The 27,294-nt window shown below is 60.0% G+C and overlaps 2 protein-coding genes across 2 annotated transcripts in view; one reads left to right on the forward strand and one right to left on the reverse strand.

The window, feature by feature from the left end:
* EIF1 (eukaryotic translation initiation factor 1) overlaps positions 1-27,294 on the forward strand; it is a 478,792-nt gene that overhangs the window by 423,641 nt on the left and 27,857 nt on the right. The window lies entirely within an intron of this gene.
* Positions 66-5,110, reverse strand: KRT17 (keratin 17). The gene is made up of 8 exons (XM_012765777.3): positions 4,590-5,110; positions 3,516-3,598; positions 2,909-3,065; positions 2,131-2,292; positions 1,552-1,677; positions 1,238-1,458; positions 1,113-1,138; positions 66-318 (listed from the first exon to the last, which is right to left on the reverse strand). The coding sequence occupies exons 1-8, from the start codon at positions 5,019-5,021 to the stop codon at positions 224-226; spliced, it is 1,302 nt and encodes a 433-aa protein (XP_012621231.1). The 5' UTR covers positions 5,022-5,110; the 3' UTR covers positions 66-223.

Below are 27,294 nucleotides of genomic sequence, written 5' to 3' on the forward strand. Positions count from 1 at the left end.
CCCCACTCTTTCCCAGTCCACCCATTGGTCACTAGCACCCATTCAGTGGCCAGGACAAGGACATGTTTCACATCTGAGTCAAGAAGCTTTATTGGTGTAAGGCAGGGGAGTGTAAGGAAAGGACTGAAGCAGGAGGCTGGGGCTGGAGAGGCTAGAGGCTGCAGGACAGACGGGGTGGCTGCCCCCCTGCCTCCTAGGGGGCTGGCCAGGAGGAGCTGAGTCCCTAGCGGGGGCTCTGGTGGACCTCCTCCCGGGAGGAGATGACCCTGCCGTCCTGGACCTCTTCCACAATGGTGCGCACCTGGCGGGTGGTCACGGCTGCAGGAGAAACAGACACTTGGAGGTGGGCATGGGCCAAGACATCCCTGCTCAGCCCCCAGCACCTTGGAGGAAGAGCTGGCTCTCTTTCTAGTCTGCCCCCAGCTGCTGTGAATGCCTCTGCTGGCCCCTCAGATCACACTGCACACGCGTCCCTCCTGCCCTTGCCACTGCCTCCCTTCTATCCCATCCCGCTGCCAGTGTCCTCGCATGATGGGTTATTTGATTCTGACCCACTGTGTCCTTCCACAAGAAAGGAGCCATGTAGATCAGGTGAAATCTATATGAAATCTGTCGCCATTCCTCTGAAGTCTCCGGGGCATGGACAATGCTCCCATCTCCCTATCTGAGGGGATCTCCAAGACAAATCCAGGTCCCCATCACCCCCACTAGACTAGGAACCCCATGGCTAGGATCACATCTTCCCCTCTGGGATCTGACCACGTCAGGCTAGAGTCCCCAGAGATAGGACTGCTTTTGCTCACCCAAAGGGTCTCAAGAGCCAAGATCAGGAGACCATGGCCCTATCTCCCCACCAGATGAGGCCCAGAGCTGGGACCCTGCCTCCTGTCAGACTAGGATCTCCAAGGTAAGGACCAGTTCTCTGCCCTGCCCCATCAGACCAGACGGATCCCTCTCATTCGAGCCTTCCCCTGAATGTGTCCCTTCCCTTGGCCCTGCTGAAGGACAGCCGTCATGCCCTGGAGCTCCCTGGGGCCCGTGCCCAGCAGTGTGCAGACGGGTCGTCTGTCTTATGCACCCCACCCCAGCCAGGCCTCAGCCGAGATGCTTACGTTCTTTTGGCTTGTACTGAGTCAGGCTGCAAACAAACAGACAGAGAGGAGATTAGACGTGGGTCTGAGAGCCCCGTCCCGACCCAGAGGCCCCCTGGCCCCGGCCCCGGGCGCCCCCCACTCACTGGGCGTCCTCGCCCTCCAGCAGGCGGCGGTAGGTGGCGATCTCCTGCTCCAGCCGCGTCTTCACGTCCAGCAGGATCTTGTACTCCTGGTTCTGCTGCTCCATCTCGCAGCGCAGCTGCGCCAGCTGCTCCTCCACGCTGCCGATCAGCCCCTGGATCTGGGACAGCTGCACGCAGTAGCGGTTCTCTGTCTCCGCCAGGCTGCCCTCCAGGGATGCTTTCTGCAGGAAGGCGGGAGGACAGGGGCTCAGTGAGGGTGGTCAATGCCCCCTTCCCAGCCCTGGGCGCACCCCCGTGCCTGGCAGTGCTCCTACCATGCTGAGCTGCGACTGCAGCTCAATCTCCAAGGCCTGCACCGTGCGCCGGAGCTCGGAGATCTCGCTCTTGCCGCTCTGCAGCAGCTCGCTGTTGGTGGCCACCTCGCGGTTCAGCTCCTCTGTCTGCAGAAAGGACACAGCAGCATGAGCCTGGATCCCTTCCCCACGTCAGGCCTCCTCCCAAATCCGACTGTGGGAAGGGATGCCTTCTCACCAGCTTCCCACTTTCCAGAGCCCAGAAACACGCCCTTTGAAATGCTACATTGGCGTGGTTAACCCCTGCAAATGGGAGGCGCAGAACAGGAAACCTAGGAACCAGCAGGGCCCTGGTGCTAGTTCCCGACTTCGTGAGGGACAGATGGGGACTCCCAGGTCTTTACTCTCTCCCCACCTCCACACCCCACCCCAGTCCCAGTGTTAGCTAAGATGCAATGGGTGACCCTGATGCCCCGGGGTCCATGCAACTTGCTGAGGATGGGCCCCCCAGGACACCAGGCGGTGGGCTTACTATCAGGGCTCAGGCCCCTGAACCCCAGCCCCTAAAAGAGGCCGCCTCTGGCCTGCCACAGCCTTTACCTTGCTGAAGAACCAGTCCTCAGCATCCTTGCGGTTCTTCTCTGCCATCTTTTCGTATTGGTCGCGCATCTCAGACAGGATGCGGCTCAGGTCCACGCCGGGGGCGGCGTCCATCTCCACGTTGATCTCGCCGCCCACCTGGCCTCGCAGGGTGTTCATCTCCTGTGGAAGAGGGGGATGGGGTGTGGGCATCTGGGCCCGTCCTGGCCTCCCATGCCCAAGCTTTCCCACACAGGGGTCCCCCACCCCTCCCAAGCACCCCTTCTTTGTTCTGCCTGTGCTCTACTCTCTGACACTCCCAGTGACTTTTGATCATCTGCTCTGTGCAGGCCCTGCCCCCACCATCACACTGTGTCACCCCATTAGACTGAGGGCTCTCCAAAGAGAAATTGTGATTCCTAGGCCTATGCCCCCAAAATTTCCCCTCTTATTTCCAAACTTCTATATGGGCTCCAGATTTGAGGGTTGAACTGGGGCAAAGAAGGGACTGCCTCATTTATCCCCTGTCCTTGTGAGGCAGGCCAGGGCAGGCAGGGGAAGACTCTGTGGGCCCCCAGGAGGTTCCCTGGTGCAGGGAAGCAGTGAGGTACAAGGACGAGGTTGCCCTGACTGCTGGCTCCGGACCCCAGGGACCAGGGCTCTGCAGCCAGGGCCGCCCTGCAAGGTGACTGACCCGGCACACCTGCTCTGCAATCTCCCATGGCCTCGGTCGTGACCCAGCCCTGGGCTCTGCTACCCACTCCTCAGCCTCGTTGGCCTACTGCCCCAGCCACCTCACCTCTTCATGGTTCTTCCGGAGGTAGAGCAGCTCCTCCTTGAGGTTCTCGATCTGCATCTCCAGGTCGGCTCTGGCCAGGGTCAGCTCGTCCAGCACGCGGCGCAGGCCGTTGATGTCAGCCTCCACGCTCATGCGCAGGGCCTGCTCCGTCTCAAACCTGCCGCGGGAAGCAGGGCTTTCAGTCCAGGCTCCTTGGACTTGTAGCTCCAGGTCCCAGCCCCTCCCCCACCCTCACTTTGCCAGGCTCTAAGGACTTGGGAGGGATGATGAAGGCTGGAGTGGAAACACATGCCAGCTCTGGGGGCCTGGGGCCATCGCAGGGCAAGACTCCAGGCTGACCCGGCTTCCTTACTTCTGTCCTCTCTGCCTCCTGCCTCCCTCCCTCTCCTCTGCCACCTGCCGAGCCCAGAGCCCTGTGACCTTCAGAATTTGCTGGGTTTGCTGCATCCTAGACTAAGGAGTGGGCTCCCAGCGGCTCCTAGAACTGCCCCTCCTCCAGCTCCTGGGTCTTGGCACAAGCAACCCGAGGAGTTCTGGGGTGGGGAGGGGAGCCCCAGGCTCCTCCACCACCTTGCCCAGGCCACCCCAGCCGCTGGCCAGGACTCACTTGGTGCGGAAGTCATCAGCAGCCAGACGGGCATTGTCGATCTGCAGCACGATGTTAGCGTTGTCCACGGAGGCTGTGAGGATCTGGGGACATGGAAGGGTAACCCGGTCATGCATCGGGGTGACTCAGCTGAGATCAGGGTTAGGAGGGAGACATCCCTCCCTGCCTGGGGCCATGATGTGTTGCCTTCTCTGGAAGCCTCTCTTCCCCCCAGCCTCTCCCCTGCACTGTGCTGTGCTGTAGGCAGAGGCAGGGCGAGCAGGAGTCTGATGGGCTGAAACTCGCCTCCCCCCACAGACCCCCACGCCAGGCTCAGCCTTGAAGGGGAGGAGGCAGCCGGCTAGGATTGTGAGAGAGCCAGGGAGGGATGGGGAGATGTCACCCGGGCAGAAGCTGTCCTAGAACTCCAGGAAGAGGGGATGTGGGCAACCCCCTCATTTTACAGTGGACAAGAGGGTGCCCCTGAGAGGCTCCCCCAAAGGAGGCTAAAGGAGCCCTCGCCAACTCAGAAGTCACAGCCACTCCTAGGCCTTAAGCCCTGACTCCACTGGCAGCCCTGCCCCTGGGCCTGCTGAGCCCACCTTGAGGGGCAGCAGGAGGGAAGTGGAAGCCAGACACATCCCCAAATAAGGCGCACAGGAGGCCTTCCCCTCCTGAGGTCTCACCCCTCCTCCTGCCTCCTCCCCAGCAGGTGCCATCGGGCGCTCACTCAGGCCCCTGCCCCACCGTCACCCAGACCCCTCCTGCTGACACCTGCTCCTCGGGCCCAGCCTGCCACACTCATCCTCTCCTATCCCACAGACACACAAGGTGGTGAGAAGCTCCATGATGAAGAAACTGAGGCTCCAAGGGGCTCCACAGGCCTGTTTGTCCCTGGCCTGACCTGCTGCCCCCCAAAAAGGACATGGGCCCCATAGAGATCTCAAGACAGGCTCCCAGAAGTCAAGCCAGAGCCAAGCTGCCCGGGGCTCCCTGAGGCCCCCTGGCAGGCCCACACTAGACTCCAGGCCTTCGTCCAGGATAGGAGATGGGGGAGGAAAAGTCTGGTCCCCCAAGAGTTTCCCCCCATCCTACCTTGTTCTGCAGGTCCTCGATGGTCTTGTAGTACTGGCTGTAGTCCCGGGCGGGCCCAGGGGCCTGCTTCTTGTACCAGTCGCGGATCTTCACCTCCAGCTCAGTGTTGGCCTCCTCCAGGGCGCGCACCTTGTCCAGGTAGGAGGCCAGGCGGTCATTGAGGTTCTGCATGGTGGCCTTCTCGTTGCCCGCCAGCAGCCCGTCAGATCCCCCAAAGCTGCCACCATAGCCACCACCAGAGCCGAAGCTGTAGCAGCTGGAGTAGCCGCTGCCCCCGAGGGCACTGCCCAGGCCGCTGGCCGAGCCCAGCCTGCAGGAGCCGGCGCCCAGGCCGCCAGACAGCCGGCAGGAGGTGCGGGACGAGCCGCCCCCCAGGCCAGAGGAGCCCTTGATGGAGCTGGAGGAGGTGAACTGGCGGATGGTGGTGGTCATGGTGGCGGCAGTGGGCAGCGGGCACAAGCAAGAGGGCTCGAGAGGAGGAGAGAGGCCCCAAGGTGCGTGTGGCTGCCGGGGCTCGCCCGCCGCTTTTATAGGCGAGCAAGTGGGTGTAGCGATTACGACAGGCTCAGGGCTCTGTTTCCATTCCCCTGGGCTTTCATCACCGCTGGCCGCCCGCCAGCACCCAGGTGGCGGGGGCCCCCTCCCCTCCCATCATCGGGGCTCTGCCTCATTTCTCCGAACCCCCGAGCCGGTGTCTGCGTCTGCGTGTGCGTGTCTCTGGTCTCAGGCCCGTCACCTGTGATTCAGGCGGGCCCTCCAGCTACGCTTTCCCATGACCTAATAGGGAGAAGAGGAGAAGGCAGGATGTCACCGTCACCGGGCCCTCCCAGGCAGCTGCCACCCCAGCCCGCCCATCTCGACCCTGTGTCTGGTGGGGAAAAGGGTCGGGGAGTCAGACGGCCCCTCGGGGTTGCTGTGCTGCCCACACACTACTCCACCCGCAGGGCTGGGGAGCAAGAGGACCAAGAGCTGCCCCGCCTTGGGAACAAACCAGCCTGAGCCCACCGGGCCCACCTCACAGCTCAGGAGCGCTGGCAAACTCAGACTGCCAGCCCACGTCACAGACAAGGAAACTGGGACTCAGATGGGATGCAGGGTCCACACTGCCCTGCCTAGCGCCAGGGCTGGCTGGCAGAGCCACGTCCTTCCCCCTCACTGTGCCACAGCAGCCATCCCCCGGGAACCTGGCCACACGGGCCCCCTTCTGCGGAGCCCAACACCCAGGGATGTACCTCAGGGGCCATGGGTCCAGCTGGCCAGCGTCTGACCCTGCCCCACCCCTAGGGGCCGGTGGTGGCCCAGCTGCCTCCTCTAAGCCTTTCCCTTCCTCTCTCTCCAGGTGGGGGTCCTGGGCTGGGGGGCAAGGAGCTCAGCTGTAGGGTGGAGAAGCAGCAGGCTGTAGGGGAGCACCGTGCTAGGAGGGGATCTAAACCAACAACGAGGGAGACACCCCCTTCCCTCACCCACACTCCTCTCTGCCCCCAGAGGCCTCAGGGTGAGGGGAGCGGCATCTGTCTCAGGTCCCAGCCCACTGGGAACCTGAGGTACTTTGCCCCAGAAGAGGCTCTTCCTGAGACCCCAGCCAGCCCCTGCCCCCAGGGACCCTGAGATAGACTCCACAGGTGGCCCCACCCTGCCCTGGGTCCCAGGGTCCCAGCAGGCCAGCCGGAAGGAATGTGGTCATGTTACAGACTACCGATGGCTTCCACCTCCCAGACAGGCCCAGACAGCTGCCAGCAGCCGGGGAGATTCCTCAATAGCCCAGAAGCTGCCAAGCCACCAAAGCAAACAGGACGCCCCCCACGCGCAAACACACAGCGGCCACCCCACCCCACACACACCCCGGGCCGGGCAGAGCCGGTCTGGCTTCCTGGGCTGGCGGTGGCGCTGCCGCCCCCTCTCACCCATCAATGCCCAGGCAGTTCCTTCACAAAGCCCCCCCAGCCCTCTCAGTCTGCTCCGGACCTGTCCTGGGCTGAGGCAGAGAGCGCTCATAACAGGCGTGGTCCCCAGCAAGTCGGTGGAGCCCTCCTGGGAACCGGCCCCAGGTAACAGGGACCCTGGGGCTGATTCTTAGAAACTTTCCCAGCATGGGTTGCCCCTCCCTGCACCCTTCATCCTTCCACCTCCTTCCCTCTCCTTCCGGAGCCCCAGGCTTGGATGGAGTGGGCAGGACAGGTTGGCAGGTGACAAGTCGATACCCAAACACTCAGTAAATTCTCCTCTTCTCCCAATCCCTCGGCCCACACTGCCCCAAGCCAATGACCAGACCAGAGCACACAAGGCATTGAACTTCAGGCAAAGCTTTAATAGCAGTCACTGGGGCAAACCCAGGAGGGTAGGGTGTGGGGGGCTGCAGGAAGCAGACACAGAAAGGCAGCAGCTCATGGGCGGGGCTACTCGGGCATGGCAGTAGTGTGCTGGGGGCTGAGCGGATGGCTGCCCCCAGCCCTCAAGGCCGAACTGTCACATGCAGAAAGGGGCCTCGGAGGGTGGAGTGGGGAGCCTTCTCTTGGGAGGAGACCACCTATCTGTCCTGGACCTCCTCCATAATGGTGCGCACCTGGCGGCTGGTCACCAGGGCTGCAGGAGGTGGAGGAGAGGGCACAGGGAACCTCAGGCAGGAGCCACCCAGCCTGTGGGTGGGTCCTGTCCTGTGGAGTCCCCTCCCACACAGAAAGGTCCCCTCCTTTGGAGTTCACACAGCCCCTCCTTTGGGCAGGACAGGGCAGTGCTTACCTTCCCAGGGAGGCCAGGGACAAGGAGTACTACGTGGCCAGGCTGCAGGGTGAGGAGGACCCATCGGCCCGGGGATGCTGGCCGGCCCAGCCCCTGGGAGCACAGCTGGGGGGGCCCCGGGCAGAGGGGAGAGAGGGTCTCGCAAACTGGCAGGAAAGCACAGCTGGGAGAGCAGTGCATGGAAACTAGGGCAGGCCCGAGGACCAAGGGCACCAGCTCAGTGCGGCAGGAAAGGGGAGCACCACAGAAAGCCCCGTGGCACTTTGTGGCTGCTAACCAGGGAGTTTACAAGGAGAAGCTGAGCAAGTGGTTTTTCCATATCCCAAAGGGCCCAGCAAATAGACTTAATTAAAGCAGGAGAGGCTGTGGTTAGACTATAAATGGACTTCGCCACTATCAGGGAGCAAAAAGCTGGAGTGTGTGACTAAGAGACGCCAGGACACTCTCATCCAGGGGCCTGATCAACCTTCCCAACTCCAAACCAGACCACCACCCACCTCGCTCCTCGGCCCATCCTGGCATCACCAGCCACAGAGTCATCGCAACCAGAAACCAGGGTCATCGTTATCCACTCCTTCCCCTGTTCACTCCACATTTGCTGAGTCCTGACTGTGAGCCACGCTCGCCCCCATGCTCAGGCATCCAGTCTGCTGCTTAGCTACAACCTCTCTCCCACCTACACCACTTCCTTTCCCTGCCCTCTGACCCGTACAGCAGGATTTCTCTGGCCTGACCCCCTGTTCCAGCCCCCTGCTGGGGCTCTCCAGCCCCACCCTGACCCCTCTGATCCATTTCTCCCCTCTGCAGCCAGAGTGAATGTTCTAACATAGCTTGATGATCACTCCCCTCCTCTGCTCCAAATCCCTCCATGGCTCCCCATTGCCTACATGATCTAGTCCAGATGCTTTAATTTGGCATTCGAGGCTCCTCAGCCCAACCCCAGCCTGCATTCTCAGTTTTACCTCCTGCCACCTCCACAGATTCCTACATTCACACCTCCTGGCCTTTGCCAGCGCCCAGATGCCACTGCCTGGGTGGCCAGGACCCACCCCTGCAGGTGTCTGGGTGTCCACTCGCCCACTCGCTGGGCACCCTCGCCCTCCAGCAGGCGGCGGCAGGTACGATCTCCTGCTCCAGCCTGGTCCAGCAGCACCTGGTACTCGTGGCTCTGGTGGGCGCTCCCGTCACAGCGGAGCTGGCACAGCTGATGAGCCCCTGCAGCTGGGCCAGCTGAGCCCCGTAGCGTGTCTCCGTCTCTGCCAGACTGCCCAGCAGGGACGCTTTCTGTGGACCAAGGGGTCGGTGGCACAGTGAGAGGGCGCTGGGACCTTCCCCGCAGCGGAGCACCAGCCAGGCCCCTCCTGTGTGGGGTGGCGGTGCTGCCAGCACAGTGGGGAGGCGACGATGGGGCCAGTCACTGGGTATGAAGAGACAGGCTGGCTGGGGAGCCTCTGGTTCTCCAAGTGGGGAGGGGGAGGCGGTCTACGAGGTTGGGCCTGCCCGAGAGTGACAGTACAGGGCAGAGAGGGGACACAGGCCCTACCACGCTGAGCTCAGTCTGCAGCTCAGTCTCCAGGCTCCGCATGGAGCAGGGGAGCTCCACAATCTCTGCCCTGCCTCTCTGCAGGGCCTCAGTGTTGGTGGTCACCTCACGGCTCAGCTCCTCTGTCTAGAAGGAAGGGGGGCCACAGGGGCTGTCTGGAAGGGGGGGCCACAGGGGCTGTCTGGAAGGGAGGGGGGCCACAGGGGCTTAAGGAGGCTTTCAGAGGCAGGGCAGAGGACAGGGGCTGCCCCTGAGCATCTGCCTCCCTGAACTACCCCTCCAGCCCCTCCTGGCCTCTGCAGGGCCCCAGAGGCACACAGAGACACTGCACCTATGGAACTTGGCGGAATTCACCTTGCTCTGCAGTCATTTGCATTCATTACTCCCACCGAACTACAACAGCTCAATGAAAGGCACTGAGTTTTATTTTTGTACCTGTTACTGTCACTGGGACACTATGGATGCTCAGTATGTGTTTGCAAGGGTGTGGCTGTGGATTCAGATACACACATCTGCGAGCACCTGTGGCGGGAGAAGCCCCAGACCAGTCTGGTGGAGACCTGGATCATTCCCCAGGCCGCGGTGGAGGGTTGTGTGAGCCTCAGCCCTCTCTGAGCTCACATGTTACATCTAAAGCACAAGGGGCTGGTCCAACTGGTTCCCAGAGGTCCTTCCAGCTGGGACAGTGTTCCAGCCTGCACCAGCACACAGCACATGTGCCCACACGTGTGCACAGCCGCTCGCACACGGCCACCCACCTTGCTGGAGAACCAGTCCTCGCGTCCTTGCAGTTTTTCTCCGACGACTTCTCGCACTGGTCACGCGTCTCATTCAGGATGCGGCTCAGGCCCACACCAGGAGTGGCGTCCACTGCCATGTCGAAGTCCCCACCCACGTGGCTTCTCAGCCCATTCATTTCCTAGGCAGAGAGGATAGCAGAAGCTCACCCAGGGCCATCCTGGAGGGAGACCCGGGGGCTTGCCTTCTCTGCCTCTGGGAGACAGGTGCAGATGACAGACAGACAGACAGGCCAACAGCTCCTCACCCTGAAGGTGGAGGCAGATGTGGTCATGTCCCAGATGTGCAGGACTACGGATATCCATTCTCCCAGCACACGCTGTGACATGGGGGTGGGCTCCACCCATCCCCAGCGTGTGCTGAGGCCAGAGGGGGATGGCAGCCTCACCCACGCGCGAGCCCACAGCAGGAGCCGGGGGAGAGCACCCCTGTGTCGGCATCGCTGAGCCAGACCTCTTAGGAAGTGCTAATCTGCTGGGGGAAGCAATCGTATGACCAGCCTCAAAGCCAAGGGGAAGCACTCTCTGGCGCCCTGCCACTAGGCCCCCAAGCACAGGCCAGAGCGGAGGTCAGCTGAGAAGGAAGCCACAAGGACAGGGCACTAGAGGCCTCATGAGTCCCCAGTGGGGCCCTGGATCTTATCCATGGGTTGAACCTTGGGATCCCCTGGACCCAGCACTATCTGGGAAAGGGAGGCAGGAGAGGAGGCAGAGAGGTGGAGTCAGACCTGGACGTGGACATGAGTCAGATAGACCCGAGGGATGGTCCCTGTGCAGCCTTGGGTAAATCCAGTAACCTCTCTAAGCCTCAGAATATCTCTCCCAGCGATGTTGTCGGTATCAGCTGAGATCATTGCTATGAATCACTGGTAATGCGCTGGGCAGATAGTCCTTGTTGTTATGACTATCATTATTAAAATTAATTATAATAATTAGCATTGTGTGTTCTTACACCGATTCACTCATTAGTTAGTTAACTGCAAGGGGCTGAGCCTCAAGGGACAAGGGAAGACTCCTTGGGAAGCGGGGCCCCTGCAGGTGTCAGCCAGGGCCCTCTGCACGTCAGGGCCAGGGACCCACCAGAGATGGGAGCTGGACTGCAAGCATGGCCCCAGCCCGGGGACATCCTGGGGTCCCAGGCCTGCTCCTGGGCGAGTTTCTGCTGCGGTCCCTGAGCTGGCCCTACCTCCTAGGGCTCCTTCCAGAGGTGAGCAGCTCCTCCCTGAGGTTCTCGACCTGCATCTCCAGGTCGACTCTGGCCAGTGTCCACTCGCCCAGCACCCAGCGTCGGCCTCCACGCTCGTGTGCAAGTTCAACTCTGTCTCGTACCTGGGCAGGCTGGAGGCCTGAGCCCTGGAGTCCTCGTGGAGCCACAGGGACACCCCCTCGTGCACACACAGAGTGCTCCATGGTGTGGAGAGTCCCGGACAGCCCTGGAGACCCAGACCCACTTGGTCCTCAGCTGCCAGGCGGGCATTGTCGACCTGCAGCACGAAGTCTGCGTTGTCAATCGTAGCCACCAGGATCTGGGAGAGATGCGGGCTCAGTGGGCAGACACGCTCGGCAGCCCCAGGGAGGCCCTGCAGCACCCATGCAGCCTTTTCGAGGGTCATGAGAGTGGTGGTCTCCTCCTCCAAGCACCCTGCTGGGAATTTCAGGGGCCCAGCCAAGGCCCTCAGGGGGCTCACAGAGTAGCAGGGGCAGGATGCCCAGGCAGTGGCAAACATGGATGCCTGGCGAGAGACCCTTATGCAGCCTTCTCCCACCATAGGGTCATGGCCTCTGCCTAGTCCTCACTCTCTCTTCCCAGCCAAATTCATCTCTAGGCTCAGTGCCACCTCCTCCAGAAAGCCCTCCTGGATTTCCTGCCTGGAGCTCCTGTCCCTGCCATTCCTCCTGCCTGCCCATCTCTCTTCCTCAGCACTTCTCTAGGTTGTGATTTTATACCTATTTCTATAACTTTTTTGGTTATTTCCTCCTCTGCTGGACTCTGAGCTCCAGGGGGACAAGACCATATCTATCTTATTCTCTTTGGAACCCCCAGCCCTGGGCACAGTGCCCTGGCCCAGAGTCAGCCCCCAGGATACGTTTGTTTAATTAAGTGACTAATTAACTAATTAATGAGGTTATGATTGGCCCCACCTCAAACCTAGGGCTAAGTTTTCTTTTCCCACAAGGTCAAATGGGTGGTTTAAATGCGAACAGGAAAGGGAGGGGCCCTGGAAGAGCGGAGGGCTGGGGACGATTGTGGCCGCTGTCGCTGGCACCATCGGAAATGCCCAAGCAAGGCTCCAATGGAGGCCATGGGGTGCAGAAGACAGCACGGCCCCTCCACACCTCCCAGAGGGGGCAGAGAAGAGCTTGGCAAAGGTGGCTTGTGCACTGGGCCGATTTGGGATTTACGAAGGCTAAGGGCTGGACCATGTGAGACCTGAGAGCTGAGAGGGAGAAGTCCCCGCAGACAAAAGCAGCTCCGTGGGCTCCTCGTGTGCAGCCCTCCCAGACCCCACTCGAGGACCTCAGTGAAATGCCCAAGGATCTGGGGCACTACCTGAACCTGCATCAGTTCATTGCCTGCACCCCGCCTCAGCTGGCCCATCCGTAGCCCGCCCCCCACCCACCTCTGTGCTCAGGAGGCAGATCGGGCACAGGGAGGGTTGGTTGTGAAACCCCGGGGGGAGGGGTGTGCAGGGTGACTCAGAGGGGCAGAGGCCTGGCACGTGCTGCACGGGGGGGAGGGGGGAGCTGCTGGCTGACCCCGAAGCTCAGGACCGTTGACTCAGCAGGGCTCCCCTGGGTTCCCCACCGCCAGGACGGAGCCTGGTATCTGATCTGGCACTGCCGGTAGCTCTGCTTGCAGGAATTCCCTGCCTGGTGGAGGTCCCGGCAGGAGCAGGCAAAGCCCCCTGGAGGGCAGCGGCAGGCCGGCTCTCCACCCAGGAAACTGGGCAGGCCCCACCGCCCGGGGCCGCCTGCCTCACACTCCTCTTTAGCCCCTCACTGCCTCTGGGGGTTGCACACCGTGGGACAGCTTTTGTACAGAAGACACAAGTGGCCATGTTTACAGAATGCCAAGGCCACGTTCTCAGAGGTCATGAGAGTGTGGAAGTGTGTGTGTGTGTGTGTGCATGTGTGTGGTGCCAATTCCTCCACCAGACGAACTTAAAGAAACTCCTCCCTTAAGAGTGTCCAAACAGGGCTTCTGTCCTCAGGAAACCTCAACGTGACTGTCGTGGAGGGAGTGAGGAAGACCCACAGCAAGAGCAGCCACGAGAATACCCCAGACTCAGCAACATCAGCACAAGGAACAGGGCAAAGACTGAACCTCACAGTGTCGAACAGACCCCAACATCTGAGGATAGAAGACAAGTGCCACCCATCCAGGAGGACTGCCTGGAGGAGGTTAGGCAGGCAGGAGGGCAGCCCCAGAGGGGAATGGGATAGCAAGAAATAGACATCCAGCTTCATCTCCCAGCAGCCACACCGAACTCCCCAGCTCTGCGCCTCTGCCCGCGCCATTCTCCACCTGGGAACACAACTCCTCCCTTCAAGGCTCTGGCGGCTCCCCTGGCCACTCCTCCGTCACCCACCCCAAACATGTTCCCCCGAGGAAGGGAGGAGTCCTCTGTCCCCCTGGAGAACTCCCAACGACCCCACAGCACAGGATGTTTTCTAGGCCTGGGACCAGAGGACACAGGGCTGGGTCCAGAGCAAGTGAGTGAATGAATGAATGAATGAATGATGGAGGCATAGGACAGGGGAGAATTGTTTGCAAAGACCCAACATTGAGATGGAGTGCATTAGAAGCAAGGACCAAGGGCAGAGGACAGAGGGCAGAGTCCTCAGTGGTCTTGAAGCAGTGGCCGTAGTCCCGCTCTGGGCAGGGCGGGTCCCACTTCTTGTACTGCTCGCGGAGCTTCACCTCCAGCTCGGCGCTGGCCTCCTCCAGAGCATGCCCCTTGCCCAGGTAGGAGGCCAGGCGGTCACTGAGGTTCTGCACGGTGGCCTTCTCGCCACCCCCAGCAGAGCACACAGCACACCAAAGCTGGAGCCGAGGCCCCCACCCAGGCGTGTGGCCACTGCTGTAGCCTCCCCACAAGCGCACCGAGAAGAGGGACGAGGTGACCAATATGTTGCCATAGCTGCCGGCTCCCAGGAGGCTGGCGCCCCGACACGGAAGGAGATCTGAGAGAAGCACGCACAGGCCCTTGCTAGAGCCGGAGGTCGAGAACCGGCAGATGCTGCTGGTGGTGGCAGCCACAGTGTCCACGGGTCAGATGCAGGGTCCGGTCTGGATGGGGACACTGGTCAGCCCTTTATAGCCAGGCTGAAGGGGGCTGGGCCCTGGCCCTTGAAGTCTGAGCCAAAACCCCAGGAATTTGCCACTGTCCCAGCTGCCCAGGGCCAGGGGTTCAGGCTGGACACACTGAGTTCCCCCCCAGCCCCCTCCTAAGCTGGAGCCCAGGAGCCCAGCCTGGGTGCCCTGGCCTCTCAGCATCCCATTGTCCATTCAGGAACAAAGGTGGTGTTGGAGCTGCGCCCCAGGCTTGGGTGATCCTCCACCCTCAGCCGCGATTAGGAGGCTGAGCTCATTCTGGGGGGCAGTGGGAGAACCCAGGCCCAGGAGCAGGCCAGCACAGAGCAAGGCTTCCCAGGAAAGGCCGGGCTGGCCCCACCCCGCATTCCAGGGCAAGAGTGGAGAGGTGTGGGGCCTGACGTCCTCCCCCAGGTACAATGTGGCTCTAAGGGAGCCTCAGCCAGAGGAGGAGAGTTAGCCTCAGACCCAAGGGAGCCCCCGGCTCTCCTGGGATTATTCCAAGTCTGCAAAGGAGACGCAGGGGACAGACTTGGCGCTGAACTGACGGAATTTTGGGCCTGAACCTTTCAGGAAGCCGACTCAAGAGCCTCCATTTCCTCATTTGTAAAAGGGGGATCATTCCTGTCTCCCAAGATCTCTGAGGGAATCTAGGCAGATAGGGACATCAGCCAAGCTCTGACGGAACAGAAGCAGCGGGGTGGGCGGGGGCCAGGGTCTGAGACCAGAGGGATAAGGTGACCTCCCTGCCCACTCCCCCTGCACCTGAGGGACGTCAGGCCAGAGGGGCTCCCACAGGAGGTTCCCAGGAAAGGTGGAGGCCACAGGGGAGCGGGTTTGTGCAGGAGCCCGCGTGCCCTGAGGACAGCCCGCCAGGGAGCAGCGATCCCACATCCTGGGGCTGGCGCCGCTCCACCCAGAGAGATTAGCAGCCTAATCTCCACGGCACTAATGATTTAGGCGCTGCCAGGACACCAGAGTCTGCACCGGGCCTGTCTGAATGCGGAGCTTCCTGGGGTGGCCAGGGCCCCAGGGACAGGGCCAGGGAGGCAAGTGCATGGGTGGCCTGGGCTCTCTGCCTGCTCACAGGGACAAGGAGGGAGTCAGGTTTTCCATGTAGCCCAGAGCTCCTCTGACAAGGCTATGCTGCTGCAAGGACTTCCCGCTTAGAAAGTGGGTGGCCTTTCACAGAAAGTACCAGCTGGGAAGAGCAGGAGCCATCAGGGATAGAGGCTGAGCCCTGACTTTATCCTCCTTCCGCCCAGCTGTGAAGGGTGCTGGGGGGAGGAGGCAAGCACAAAGCCAAGGCTAGAGAGCAAGTTCAGAACGCCCGAGGTTAGACTTCAGGAAGGACTTCCTGGCAACCCAGAACTGTCTTGAAGGAGGAGAGAGGCACAATAGAACCTGGGTTCATCTGAGTGGGCCACAGCCGGGCCCTGCACCAGCTGGTCACCCTCACATGGAAGGACGTGCAGTGAAGACCCTTCTCATCCCCTGCCAGAGCCACACTGCTGCAAGGCCCTTCCCAGGAGCTAACTGCCCTCACCCCCACCCTGGGCTCAGAGGAGGGACTGCTCTGCCTTCTGGCACCAAATCTGGAGCAGAGCCAGGAGTGGGGGGGGGCATGAGTGCCACCTCCCCACAGTGCCTCTCCCTAGAGCCTGCGACCCCCGCCCTCAGCCTGCCTGGGAACCACCTCCAAAGCCCCCAGACTAGCCTTGAAGCCCAGTTTGAAGAGGCAGAGAGTTTATTAACCGTCCTCCGTCCAAATTCACCAAGGCTTCACCCCCTACTACCGCCATTTGGCCACCACAGGGTCCCCACCACCACCAATCAGGCTGCCAGCTGTGGGCCTACTCATCCTCCCCTCTGGGCCTCCGTTTCCCCAGGCCAGGGATCTGGGGCGCCTTTGCCCCTGCTGTCTGCAGGCCCCGCCGATGGTGAAACCCCGTTGGATTCTGCAGCCCAGAGAGGCCTCAAGTGCGGAAGGACCGGCCAGCGCGGCCTCCTCTGCCCGGGCGAGCGGCCACTGTCAGACCACAGCGGGGACGGAAGCAGGACCCCAGGAAGGCCTCTGGGGCCTCTGGAGGGTGTGGCCAACCCTGGCCTGGGCTGAGAAGACCTCAGAGCCTCAGTTTCCCGTGCCTGAGGAAACTGAGTCACAAGGCGCAAGAGCGGTGGGCAGCCCAGTGCTGGCGTCAGGGCCTGAGCCAGGGCCCCAGCAGCTCCCCCTCGCCCTGCTGGAGAGGGAGGCCTGGCGGGAGCCGCCACAGTGGGCCCTCTGGGGCATGACTCCTCCTGCCCGGGCCTGCCCTCCGCCCCCACAGGAGAGGTCCTAGAGGGGCAGCGCCGGCCCATGGCCCGAAGCAGCAGCAGCTTGGCCCATATGGAGGAGGAAGAGGAACGTGAGGGGGCGACCCAGACAGCTGCTTCACTCCACCCCAGGCTGCCTGAGCCCAGCACAGGTGGGTGGGAGGACACGAAGGCGCCCTGGGTGCCTGCCCGGCCTCACGACCCTCACAGGCCCTGGGTCTCCCCTGCAGAGTGCTGAAAAGGCAGCGTGCTCGAGTGCGGAGCAGGACCGGGGTGTGGGGGAGGCGTCCCGGGACACCGCCCCACTCTGCCGATGGGAGGCAGACGGTGTAGAAGGCTCTGGGCCCTGTGTGCAGGGGATGTGCAGTAGATGCACACTGGTGTTGACGAGAGTCATGCCACTCTGCCCAGCTGACCCTGGCTCCTACAGGCCTCCCAAGCATTAGCTGTCAACCCCTAGGACTGTGCCCAACCCCGCACACCTGCCCAGAGCCAGAGCAGGGCTGCGTGCCGCCGGAACTCTATAAGTGCTTGTTGAATTGCTGGGGTCATGGAGCCTGGGCAGCGACAGGGTCCCAGGAAGAGAACATGCTACTGACCCTTTTCCTTGCGGGTGAGGGTCAGTGGCATGTTCTCTTCCTGGGACCCTGTCGCTGCCCAGGCTTCATGACCCTAGCAATGGGTCACCCCTCACCCCCAAGGAAAAGGGTCAGTAGCAAGCGGTCAGGGGAGGTGAGAGGCCTACGAGTCCCAGGTGGGCGCCGGCTGGGATCCTGGCTTGGCTGGCAAGCCACCGTAGACACCGAGGTCCCCTGCCACTAGGGCCCCCTCAGCTCCTTTCCATTTACCCCACAGGCACTGAGCCCCTCACCAGCAGGCACCTTGCCCAGGACAGCACCCCTGCCCACTGCCTGCTCCCAGGCGGAACCCCATCTTCCTCTGATCCATTTCCTGCTCAGATCCGCCCACTAACAATTTGTGTCTGGCTCCAAAGGTGCCCTACCCTGCTCCTCCCTGGACCACGGGCTCCCTCGGGCCTCCTCCCAGCTTGGAGAGATGGGGTGGGGGGATCCCCCACTGTCCCTGCTCACTCTTAGGCTGAGCCAGGGACAAGGGACTCAGCCTTTCTTTCCCTCTGCCCCACCCAGCCACTTCTGACTGGCTTCCAGGAACCATTGCCCCGGGGGACCCAAGACGTAGGATAGGGACACCCAGGGACACCCCACCTTTCCAGGCTGAGCTGCAGCAGCAGCCCAGGGCCCCTTCCCAAGAAAGGACCCAGAGGCCCGAATGCCCTGGAGGAGGCCCAGAGCAGGAGGACAGGCCAGGGAAGGAGAAAGGGCTGGGAGCCTTCGGGAAGGGGTGGGGAGGAAGTCTCGAAGTCTCGAAAGAGGAAGCCACGTGTGGGAAATCCTCCCACTTCCCACAGGCAAAAATTCAAGCTTGGCCAGCCCAACTTCTTCCCTCTGCCCTTTCATCCTCTCTCTCCTCCCCTCCCCTCCCTCCCTCTCCTCCCCTCTCCCTTCCTTGGCATGAGAGACCATGGGGGAGGGGCAGAGGCAGCAATTCTGGGGGGCTCACACTCCTCCCCACTTTGCCCTGCAGACTGGCCCAGGGGCCCTGAGGGGCTGGGAACTGGAAATCAGAGACTCCTTCAATCCTCCCAGCCCCACCTCCCTCCTCTCCCTGTGCCCTGCGAGGTTGGTTGCTCCCTACTGACTGGCACTCAGATGCCCGGGGCTGCAATGCCCTTGCGTGGCTTCCCCCTGGGGCAGGTGGGGCCAGGCTCCCCGAAAGAGAGGCCATGTCTCTCCCCTCGGATTGGACGCTGCCTCTGGGCAGCACTGTGGCCCCTCCCATGCGAGCTCCCTTGACACGGGGCTGTTTCTCCCCCATGCCAGCCTCGGGGTGCTGTGGGAGGAGGATCAAAGGAGGAGGGTCAGGGAGGAGGACCTGAGGAGGACTAAGGTGGGCCGTCCTTCCTTTCCAAGGGAAAAACAGGAGGACAAGACAGGAACATTCCTTTGCAGAGGCCTGGGCTCCATGGAATACTCTGCCCCGCCCATCTCTAGAGCTGAGTTGCCCCCACCGGCCAGCCAGGAGCCAGTTCCCCCCCACTACACTTGTGCAGCCCTGTTGTCCCTGCTGTCCCTTCCTCAGAACCAGGGGCCCTGGGAGCCTTGCTGTTGTACATTTCGGGTCGCTACACCTTCCTCAGCAAGGTTCTACTGGGGAGGAACCAGAGCTCCCAATCTTCACAGCCCCCAGAGCTATGATGATGCCACAGCACTCTCCCCAGGGTGACAGAGTAAGACTCTATCTCAAAACAAAAAAGAAAAAGAAAACCAATACGTTCACTCCCCTGGACCATTCTAATAGCATGAGTGGTAGCCACTCTCATTTGTGTTAGAATTAATGGGAGCTAGCTTTGTTCACACTCTAGAATGCAATCCTTTACCACCAAAAGATGGCTTTCTGTTCATCTTCGGACCCACTACAAGGTCTAAATCAGTGCTTTGTACACAGTAGGTGCCCTGTGGATGCTTGCTGAATGGACACAAGCAGTATGAGCCCAAAGTTGGATTTCATTCAGCATCTACTCATCGCATTCATTGGGCGGCAGTCACTGGGCTGGGTGCTCAGAATTCAGTACTGAGTCAACCGAACACTGCCCTTAATGAGAGCAGGCCCGTGAGCAAGAGACGGACAGACGCACGGATGGTTCATTACAGCGCAATGTTATTTGTGTGCTGAGAAAGGTATGTGTGTACAAGCCCCTCGGGAGGACCAGGGAGAGAGTGACTCAATCAGTCCAGGCCACCGAGGACAGTTTCACTGGGAGGGACAGTGAAGTTGGGTTTCGAAGCCAGGGCAGCACTTTGCCACGCTGAGATGACCAGGTGGGAACTCGCCCAGGCAGAGGTGGGAAGGCGCCCGGTGGGGGCGGGGTGCCCGGTGTAGGGGGGAGCACCCGGAGACTCATGCTGGACCAGCATCTCTGGGGATACAGCAGGGGGGTGTGGAAACTGGGCTTATAAAGAAACGCATTTCTTCAGGCACTACTAGCCGGGCCCCTACCCTGTGCTGGGCACCCTCCCAGGCTCTGGGAATTTGGTGACCCAACAGACAACATCTGTGCTCTTGGGGAGGAGACATTCTAGCAGGGGAGAGGGACAACCAACAAACCAGTGAATGACACATTCTCCGAGGACACGCAAGGGGGCTATGAGTGCTTTGGAGGTTGGGGAAGGCCACTCCTAGGTGACAGTTAACAGGGGAGACGAATTAAGGAAGGAGCCAGCCATGTGCAGGGAAGAGCACTCCAGGCCGAGGAAACAGCAAGAGCTGGGCCAAGGGTTCCTCTTCGGGGATCAGAAAGTGGGGCCAGTGTGGCTGGAGTGGCGTGAGCGAGGTTGAGAGTCAGACTACGTAGGACCAGAAAGGGGCAGGGCCGGCCCTGCAGAACGGAGGCGCTCGGCCCTGCTGTACCAGAGCTGGGCCCTGGGCTGCTCTGGAGAGCCAGGGCTGAGAACCCGACCCACAGCCTGGTGGGCCAGGGCAAGGCACCTCCTGGACAAATGGCTTTTGTTCACAGGTTTCACAGCAGACTTCCAGAGCCTTCAGCAAGCTAACGCACATTGTTGACTCTCCACGGTGCTAGTTTCCCAAACTCAGTTGGACATGGAGCCACTTCCAGGAGGAGCTTGTGGAGCTAGAGTTCCTTGGAACCCCTTTTGGGAATCTCTGGGCCAATTCATAGGACATACAAGTGGGGGAAATGACTGGAACAAGGGTGAGAAAGGAAGACCACCAGGAAAGGCTGCAGAGTATGGACTTTATCTTGCAGCAACAGAGTCATCCAAGCACTGCTGTGCTCTGTTTTGTTTCTAAAGAGTCTATTTATATAGATTTTAATTAAACAAAAGGGATATTATTGATGTCTCCAATGCCTCAATTTCCCAGTGAACAATATCTCTTGGAGAGCCACCTCATACCCTTTAATCTATCAGGCCCATGAGTAGGTTTTTTGTGTGTTCTGTTTTCAGACATGGTCTCACTCTGTCACCCAGGCTAGACTGCAGTGGAGTCATGATAGCTCACAGCAACCTCCAACTCCTGGACCCAAGTGATCTTCCTGCCTCTGCCTCCCCAGTAGCTGGGACTACAGGTGTGCACCACGACACCCAGCTAATTTTTCTATTTTTAGTAAAGATGGGATCTCACTCTTGCTGAGGTTGGTCTTGAACTCCTGAGCTCAAAGGATCCTCCTGCTTCAGCCTGCCAGAGTGCTGGGATTACAGGTGTGAGCCACTGTGCCTGGCTGGCCCTACCCATGACTTTTCATTTATTTACACCGTCCCTACTGATCACCTCTCTGGTCTCCAGCTTTTTTGCTTTTACAAACAAAGGCTTAATAAACCTCCCTGAATATAGAGCATGGTGAACCTTTGCAAATATATCCTCGGAGGAAATGTTAGCAGTAGGCTTACTGGGTTAAAGGGTAAATCCATTTTTTACTTTGACGGCTATTGCCAAATTTTCTTCCAGAGTAAAATCAAATGATATCTAGAGTTTGCTTTAACATATTCTATCTTCCCCCACAAAAGCTGGTAGGAGGAAAGAGAAGAAACAAGAGTGGCAACATGTTGTCAGTTCTCAAAATCTGACACAGAATACAGGAGTGCATTTTGCTACTTCCCTCTACTTTTGGATATATTTGAAATTTTCCACAATTAAAAAAAAAAAGCCTCCTTAAAAAGTTCCACAAATTTTCACTCCCACTAACCATGAATGAGAATAACGTTTCCCCCATAATTCTAATTCAGCACTGGTATCATCAAGGTTTGTTTGTTGTTATTTTCCATTTTTTGTCTTTCTTGATAGTTGAAAAAGGCCTCTCTTAACATTCCTTTGATTGTGAGTGAAATTGAACATCTGGTGTGATTTGAACGTGTCCCACGCAGTTCACGTGTCAGAAACACAATCCCAATGCATCAGTGTTGGGAGGTGGCATCTTTAAAAGGTGATGAGGTCACGAGGGCTCTGCCCTAATCAATGGATTAGTGCTGTTATCTCGAGAGTGGGGTCTTGAAAAAACAATGAGTTTGGCCTCCTTGTCCCTTTCCTCTTTCTCTCTCTCACACGCGCTCTTGCCCTCCGCCTACTGCCATGGGACGACACAGCACAAAGGCGCTCGCCAACGTGAGGACTCGATCTTGGACTTCAAAGCATCCAGAACTGCAAGAAATAAATCTCTGTTCTTTATATATTACCGAGTCTCAGGTATTCCGTTAGAGCAGACTAGGACAACATCTTTCCTGTATTTTTTGGTCTCTTCCTGATTTCCTTCTTGTTTCTTAGGAACTGGTTCTTCCTACCCTTTGCCTATTTTTCTCCGTGGTTTTGTCTTTACCAGCTTGAGTAAGCTTTCCATGAACACGGGAATGATGACTTGGCACAGGTGTTGTGAATGTATTTTCCCAGTTGCTCTCTGGTTTTCCTACTTTGCTTACGGGCCTTTTCTAAAGAAAAGACCGCCCTCAGCCGGGCCTGGTGGCTCACACCTGTAATCCTAGCACTCTGGGAGACCAAGGCAGGCGGATTGCTCAAGGTCAGGAGTTCGAAACCAGCCTGAGCAAGAGTGAGACTTTGTCTCTACTATAAATAAAAAAGAAATTAATTGGCCAAATAATATACATAGAAAAAATTAGCCGGGCATGGCGGTGCATGCCTGTAGTCCCAGCTACTCGGGAGGCTGAGGCAGGAGGATCACTTGAGCCCAGGAGTTTGAGGTTTCTGTGAGCTAGGCTGACGCCATGGCACTCATACTCTACCCTGGGCAACAAAGTGAGACTCTGTCTCAAAAAAAAAAAAAAAAAAAAAGACCGCCCTGAAGCCACGCGTGTTAATCCCTCTTTTTCTGTGTGCGGGCAGTTTGCAGAAGGGGCTCACTTCCCTGGCGATGTGAAAGCCAGATGGGGGCAGAGCCACCTCAGGCCTGGGAGACAGACGCCAGGGGAGGACGGGACATGGTGGCCAAGGCGGAAGGCAGCAGGATGACTCTGCATTTTCTGTGGGCGGGCAGCGGTGCCGCTGGGTGGGATGGAGACGCCAGAAGGAAAAGCAGAGCTCACAGGAAAACAGCACTTCACCTCTGAGCATGTATCACCGGTTCCGTCACACCTGCCCGTACACCTGTCTCCTCCCCTAGACATGGGGTGGGGACCCGCCCCCTTCTTCTCTGTCTCCAGAAATGGACACAGCAAACTGCGCCCAGTAGCTGTGGACAGGAATAAGTGAACAAATGAACAAGTAAATGACTTGAGCTCAAGATGCCTCTGCCCAGGCGGAGACGGTGTCAGGAGGTGGAAGGAGGGTCACTTTCTCCTCCCTGATCGCGCCCCCAGTAGTGGATGGACGCTGCCGCACCTCACGCGGAGCCCGGGGCAGCCCAAGGCCCCCGCGGGGTAGGGGACACTCGGCTCCCGCGGCAGGTCCGGGCCGAGGAAGTCTTCCTCCTAGAGGCCAGGGGAGGCGCGGGAGGCAGAACCCCGGGCTAGAACACAGAGAACTTTCTGGAAAGGCCACTGGCCCAGGCCAAACCGGAGGCCCAAGGGAAGACCTCCAGGGCAGGACGGGGAGTCACATTCCTGGGGGGTGACGTCAAGGCCACCACCTGGTGACAAAAGGATGGAAACATTGTCCAGACAGATGCCCGACCAGAGAGCGGCGGAAAGGGAGAAACGGGACACCGTGGGGCTCCCACCTCGCGAGCCCGTCTCTTCTCGCCTCCATGCTTGGTGGCCCCCAAGGGCAAGCCCCAGCGCCTCCCACGGGGACCCCAGGCCCGGCGCCTTCCCAGACTGGCGCCGCGTTAAGCAGGGACACGCCCCGGCCGCCACTGGAACCCCAACTCTGTGGCAGGAGCGCCCTCTGCTGGCCGCCCCGGGTCGCGCCTGTGCGGCAGTGCGGGGAGGGGCCGCCGGGGCGGGGCAGCACGCGGGGACCGGGAGACCCAAGCTCCGCCTGCGCTCTGCAACCCGCCCCTGGTCCTCCAGGCCTGGCTCCTCCGCTCCATCTTCGGCTCCCTCTCTAGTCCCAAGACCGCCATAGACCCCCCCATGACGGGCAGTGTGTCCATCCCCTGCCTCCAGGCCCGTGGACACGAAATTCCCTTCTGGAGCTGGCCTGCGCATTGCGTCATTGTGACATGCCCCTCGACCCCCGTCCTCTGTCTCAAGAAAACCCTTCCCTGCCTCTGGCACATTTCCCTCCTCCCCGCCCACCTCCTGCATTAATCTACAGGCTCCAAAGCCAGGCTGCCCACCCAGCCGAGTCCGAGGGTCCCTGCTCGGGGTGGGGGGGCACGCTCCCCCGCGCGGGGAGCGCCCCGTTCCCACGGCGCACCCCTTAGGCATAGCGGCTGCTGTGGGAACTGCGCGCACGGGGTGTGGCACCTGCTGGGGACACAACACAGACGAGCGCTGGAAGAGTCTCCGCACACCTCCGTGCGTGCCCGTGTGCGGGTCGGTGTGCACGCGTGCCCTGCATGTGCGTGTGCACGGCGACTGCGCCCGCCTCTGGGCGAGCCGGGCGGGCTCCCTCTCACCCCGCTGGGGCTGGGCCAAGGAAGCCGGCGTCCGTCGCCCGCAGAGGGCAGCACTGAGCCGCGCCACCTGACGCGGGCGCACACAGGGGCGGCGAGAACGCCTGGGCTCTATGGCAAGGGACAACCACCCAAAATCCGGGCTGCTGGTTCCACGGCGGCCCAGAGCGGGAAGGCACATGTCAAAGGCACATGTCACGTGTCTAAAACTGGATGTTGGAGTCACAGGTGTCTGTTGTATCTTAATTCCTAAATCCTGCACATATTTTGTAGATATTAGTTTGAATCTATTCCGCATTACTTTTTTAAAAATAAAACATGGCCTCTGAGCTCTCTCTGGAATGTGGAAAGACCGCCACCCCTCTGAGTTAACCCTCCTGGGGCAAAATTGGGCCTTCGAGGTTCCTGGATCTCCCCCAGAACTCTCCAGAATAGGGGCTGGGGGCTCTGGGTTTCCCTGTGCTTGACCATGGCTTCAGGGAAGGGGAGAGCCTGCACCCAAGCCTCGCAGGGCCACACTCCTGCGGGAGAGGCCACACACTGACACACAGCCCACATGCACACGCTCACAGGCTGACACGAACTTGCACACTCATAGACCCACGCACATGCACACACCCCCAGACTCCCACATTTACACAGCTAACCCACAGCTCACACACAGTCACACACAATTATGAACTCACACATTCATGCCCAGGCTTACGCTGCACACACTTATAGATTCGTACACGCTCACACACATGCCTGTGCTCATCCACACCCACACCCACGCTTACACACACTCACACACATTCACACTTACGGATCCGTGCAGTCACACTCACAGACGCACAGGCTCCCACATACCCACACCCACCCTCATGAGCTCACACCCACACAAACTGGCACAGCCTCACACCAACACACATTCACACCCACACACGCACACTTGCACATATGCATGGACACGCTTGTGCACGCTTCACACTCTCGTGGCCTCCTGTGTGTTCACACCTCACACACTCGTTCATACATTCACACAAAGCTGCCACTATCACTCTAGCCCATTAGCTTTGCATCCTCATGGGGGAGAGAAGGAGCTTGTGCCCTGCCTGATCCCAATAGATATTTCTGGAATCTTCCCCAGCAGACCCTAATCCCAAGGCAGAAGGATGTTTCTGCTCACACTGGAGGAAGCAGAATGGTGGCCAGGGTTGTGCAACGGCGCTTTGCAAATCGGCAGTCCTCACAGGAATTCCCCAAACTTCCTGCACCCCTGCCCTGCGTGAGGCAGGGCTTGGCCTGAGGACATGGCAGGGGACACACAGTGGGCCCTGATCTTGGGGATGTCTGAGCAGGCTAGGCTTTGGGGGCACCCAAGAGGGGTCCCTGGCACAGCCCAAGAGGCAGGATGGGGGGAAGGAGTCTGAGCAGGGTCCAGTTCAGCAGGAGTCACAGGGAGACACTGGCCTTCCCGGCAGGGTGACCGGCACATGCAAAGGCCAGGGAGCATGGCACACAGGGGCCTGGCACCCTCATGGAAGAGTGAGATGTCCCGCATGAGGGGAGTTGGCGGGGGAGGTGGAGGTGGGAGCTGAGCCTGGAGAGGTGGCCTGTGACAGTCCCTCTGTGCCTCGCTGGGGAGTGTGGCCTTGCTCCTGAAGGCCAGGGGGGACATGATCAACTGCACAGGACAGGAGAGGACAAAGCCACTCTGCAGAGGCCCATACTTTGTGCCCAGAACCTCCAGCGCTGGCAGGCTGCCCTCGGCCCCCATCCCAGGAGCAGAGCTGGCCTAGGAAACCCACCCACCCCCGTGCAGGGAAGCCCCTCACAGGCGTAGCCATGCTCTTCCCTAGCTCATCAGAAGGAGCCCCAGTAAGTGACAAAGGGTCTGTCTGTGTACACAGCCAGAAACACACAGCACCAAGAATCTGGGAGTCTTCGGGAAGAGTTGCCAGCTTCTCCCAAACAGCCCACCCCAGCTGGCCCCCACTGGCTCTAGCCCAGCAAAGAGTGAGGGGTGTGCAGGGGCTGAGGAGGCCGGCAGGGCAGAGCTGGGGACAGCTGGGGCAGGGGCTGGTCCTGGCTCCACAGTGAGGGCCCATTCCTGGGTGAGGGAGGGTGGGGCTACTCCAGCCCACACATTCCAGCTGCTGCCGCACCCTTCCAGCTGGTTCCAGCCTGTTCTCACCTGTTCCCACGATTTCCCAGGGCCTGGCTCTCAGTGCCAGTTCCCAGAATCCTTCAGTGTTCAAAATCCAACCATGGGGACCCAGGTCTGAATGTCTAGAAGCCCACCTCCAGCAGGACAGCTGCCTCCCCGCCAATACACATGCGTGCACACGTACACACATGTACACACACACTCACACACACTCTCACACACACTCTCTCACACACACACACACACTGAACCGTCCTCAGCCTCAGGACACCAGCACACAGAGCAGGACTTTCAGGGGGCTGAGGCACTTCCATCCACTGCAAGCAGCACCCTCCCCAGGACAAAGTCCTGCCCTCTTGCCACCAGGTCCCAGACAGGAGAGGAGGGAGGGCAGCCAAAGTCCCTAGAGATCCCCTGGAGATAGAGTCACCGCAGACACCAGCTCCAGACCTCAGCCAAAGGAGGGCTGGGAAGAGGGGTGCTGGCCCCAGAGGGGGTCCCTGCCCCAGCCTGGGACATCTCCAGCCAGGCCTGCCCACCACTGCTCAGCGATGGACTAGGTGGGGCCGGGGGCTGCGCCAGTCTGCTCCTGCTCCCCCTCCCACAGTCCCAGCCCATCCCTCAGCCTCTGTCCCCACAGCCCTGCTGTCCCCCTTCTTCACCTCCCTGCAGGACAGAATTCCCATGCCCACCTTGGGCCCAGGGCCAGGACCTGGTGGTTCACCAAGGCCTGCAGAGTGATTTCTGCAGTCCAGGCCACCTGGGCCAGCCCTAGGCCTGCAGCAGGGTTCCCAGGAAAGAGTCGGCCCTGCCTGTTTCACATATGTGACAGAGGGGACGAGCCCAGGCCCCACAACCTGTGCTCATAACTGCTGAGGCCTCAGAACTGGGTGATGGAAAGATAAGGGGCCCCCACAGCCGGTCGTTGGTGTGATTGAAACGCTGGCTCTACCAGCAGCCCTCCAGGAGGGGGTTGGACAGTGGGCAGGGTCCCCAAATCCCAGACTTGAGGTTGCCTGCCCCTCCCCAAGCCAGGAGCCTGGCCTGATGGGAAGCTGCAGAGCTAACTTGGGGGGGGGGTCCCATGGTGGGGAAGGGGTGAGGTCCCAGCATAGCCCACCTTGGGTCCCAAAGCATATCCTCAGTCACAAAATCATTCTATCCACCAAGAACACAGGGACATTAGCAGGGTAAGGAGGTTCCTGTCTCCATTTTATAGGTGAGGAAACTGAGGCCCAGAGAG

Source organism: Microcebus murinus, chromosome 18 (assembly GCF_040939455.1).
Source record: "Microcebus murinus isolate Inina chromosome 18, M.murinus_Inina_mat1.0, whole genome shotgun sequence".
Classification (NCBI taxonomy): domain Eukaryota; kingdom Metazoa; phylum Chordata; class Mammalia; order Primates; family Cheirogaleidae; genus Microcebus; species Microcebus murinus.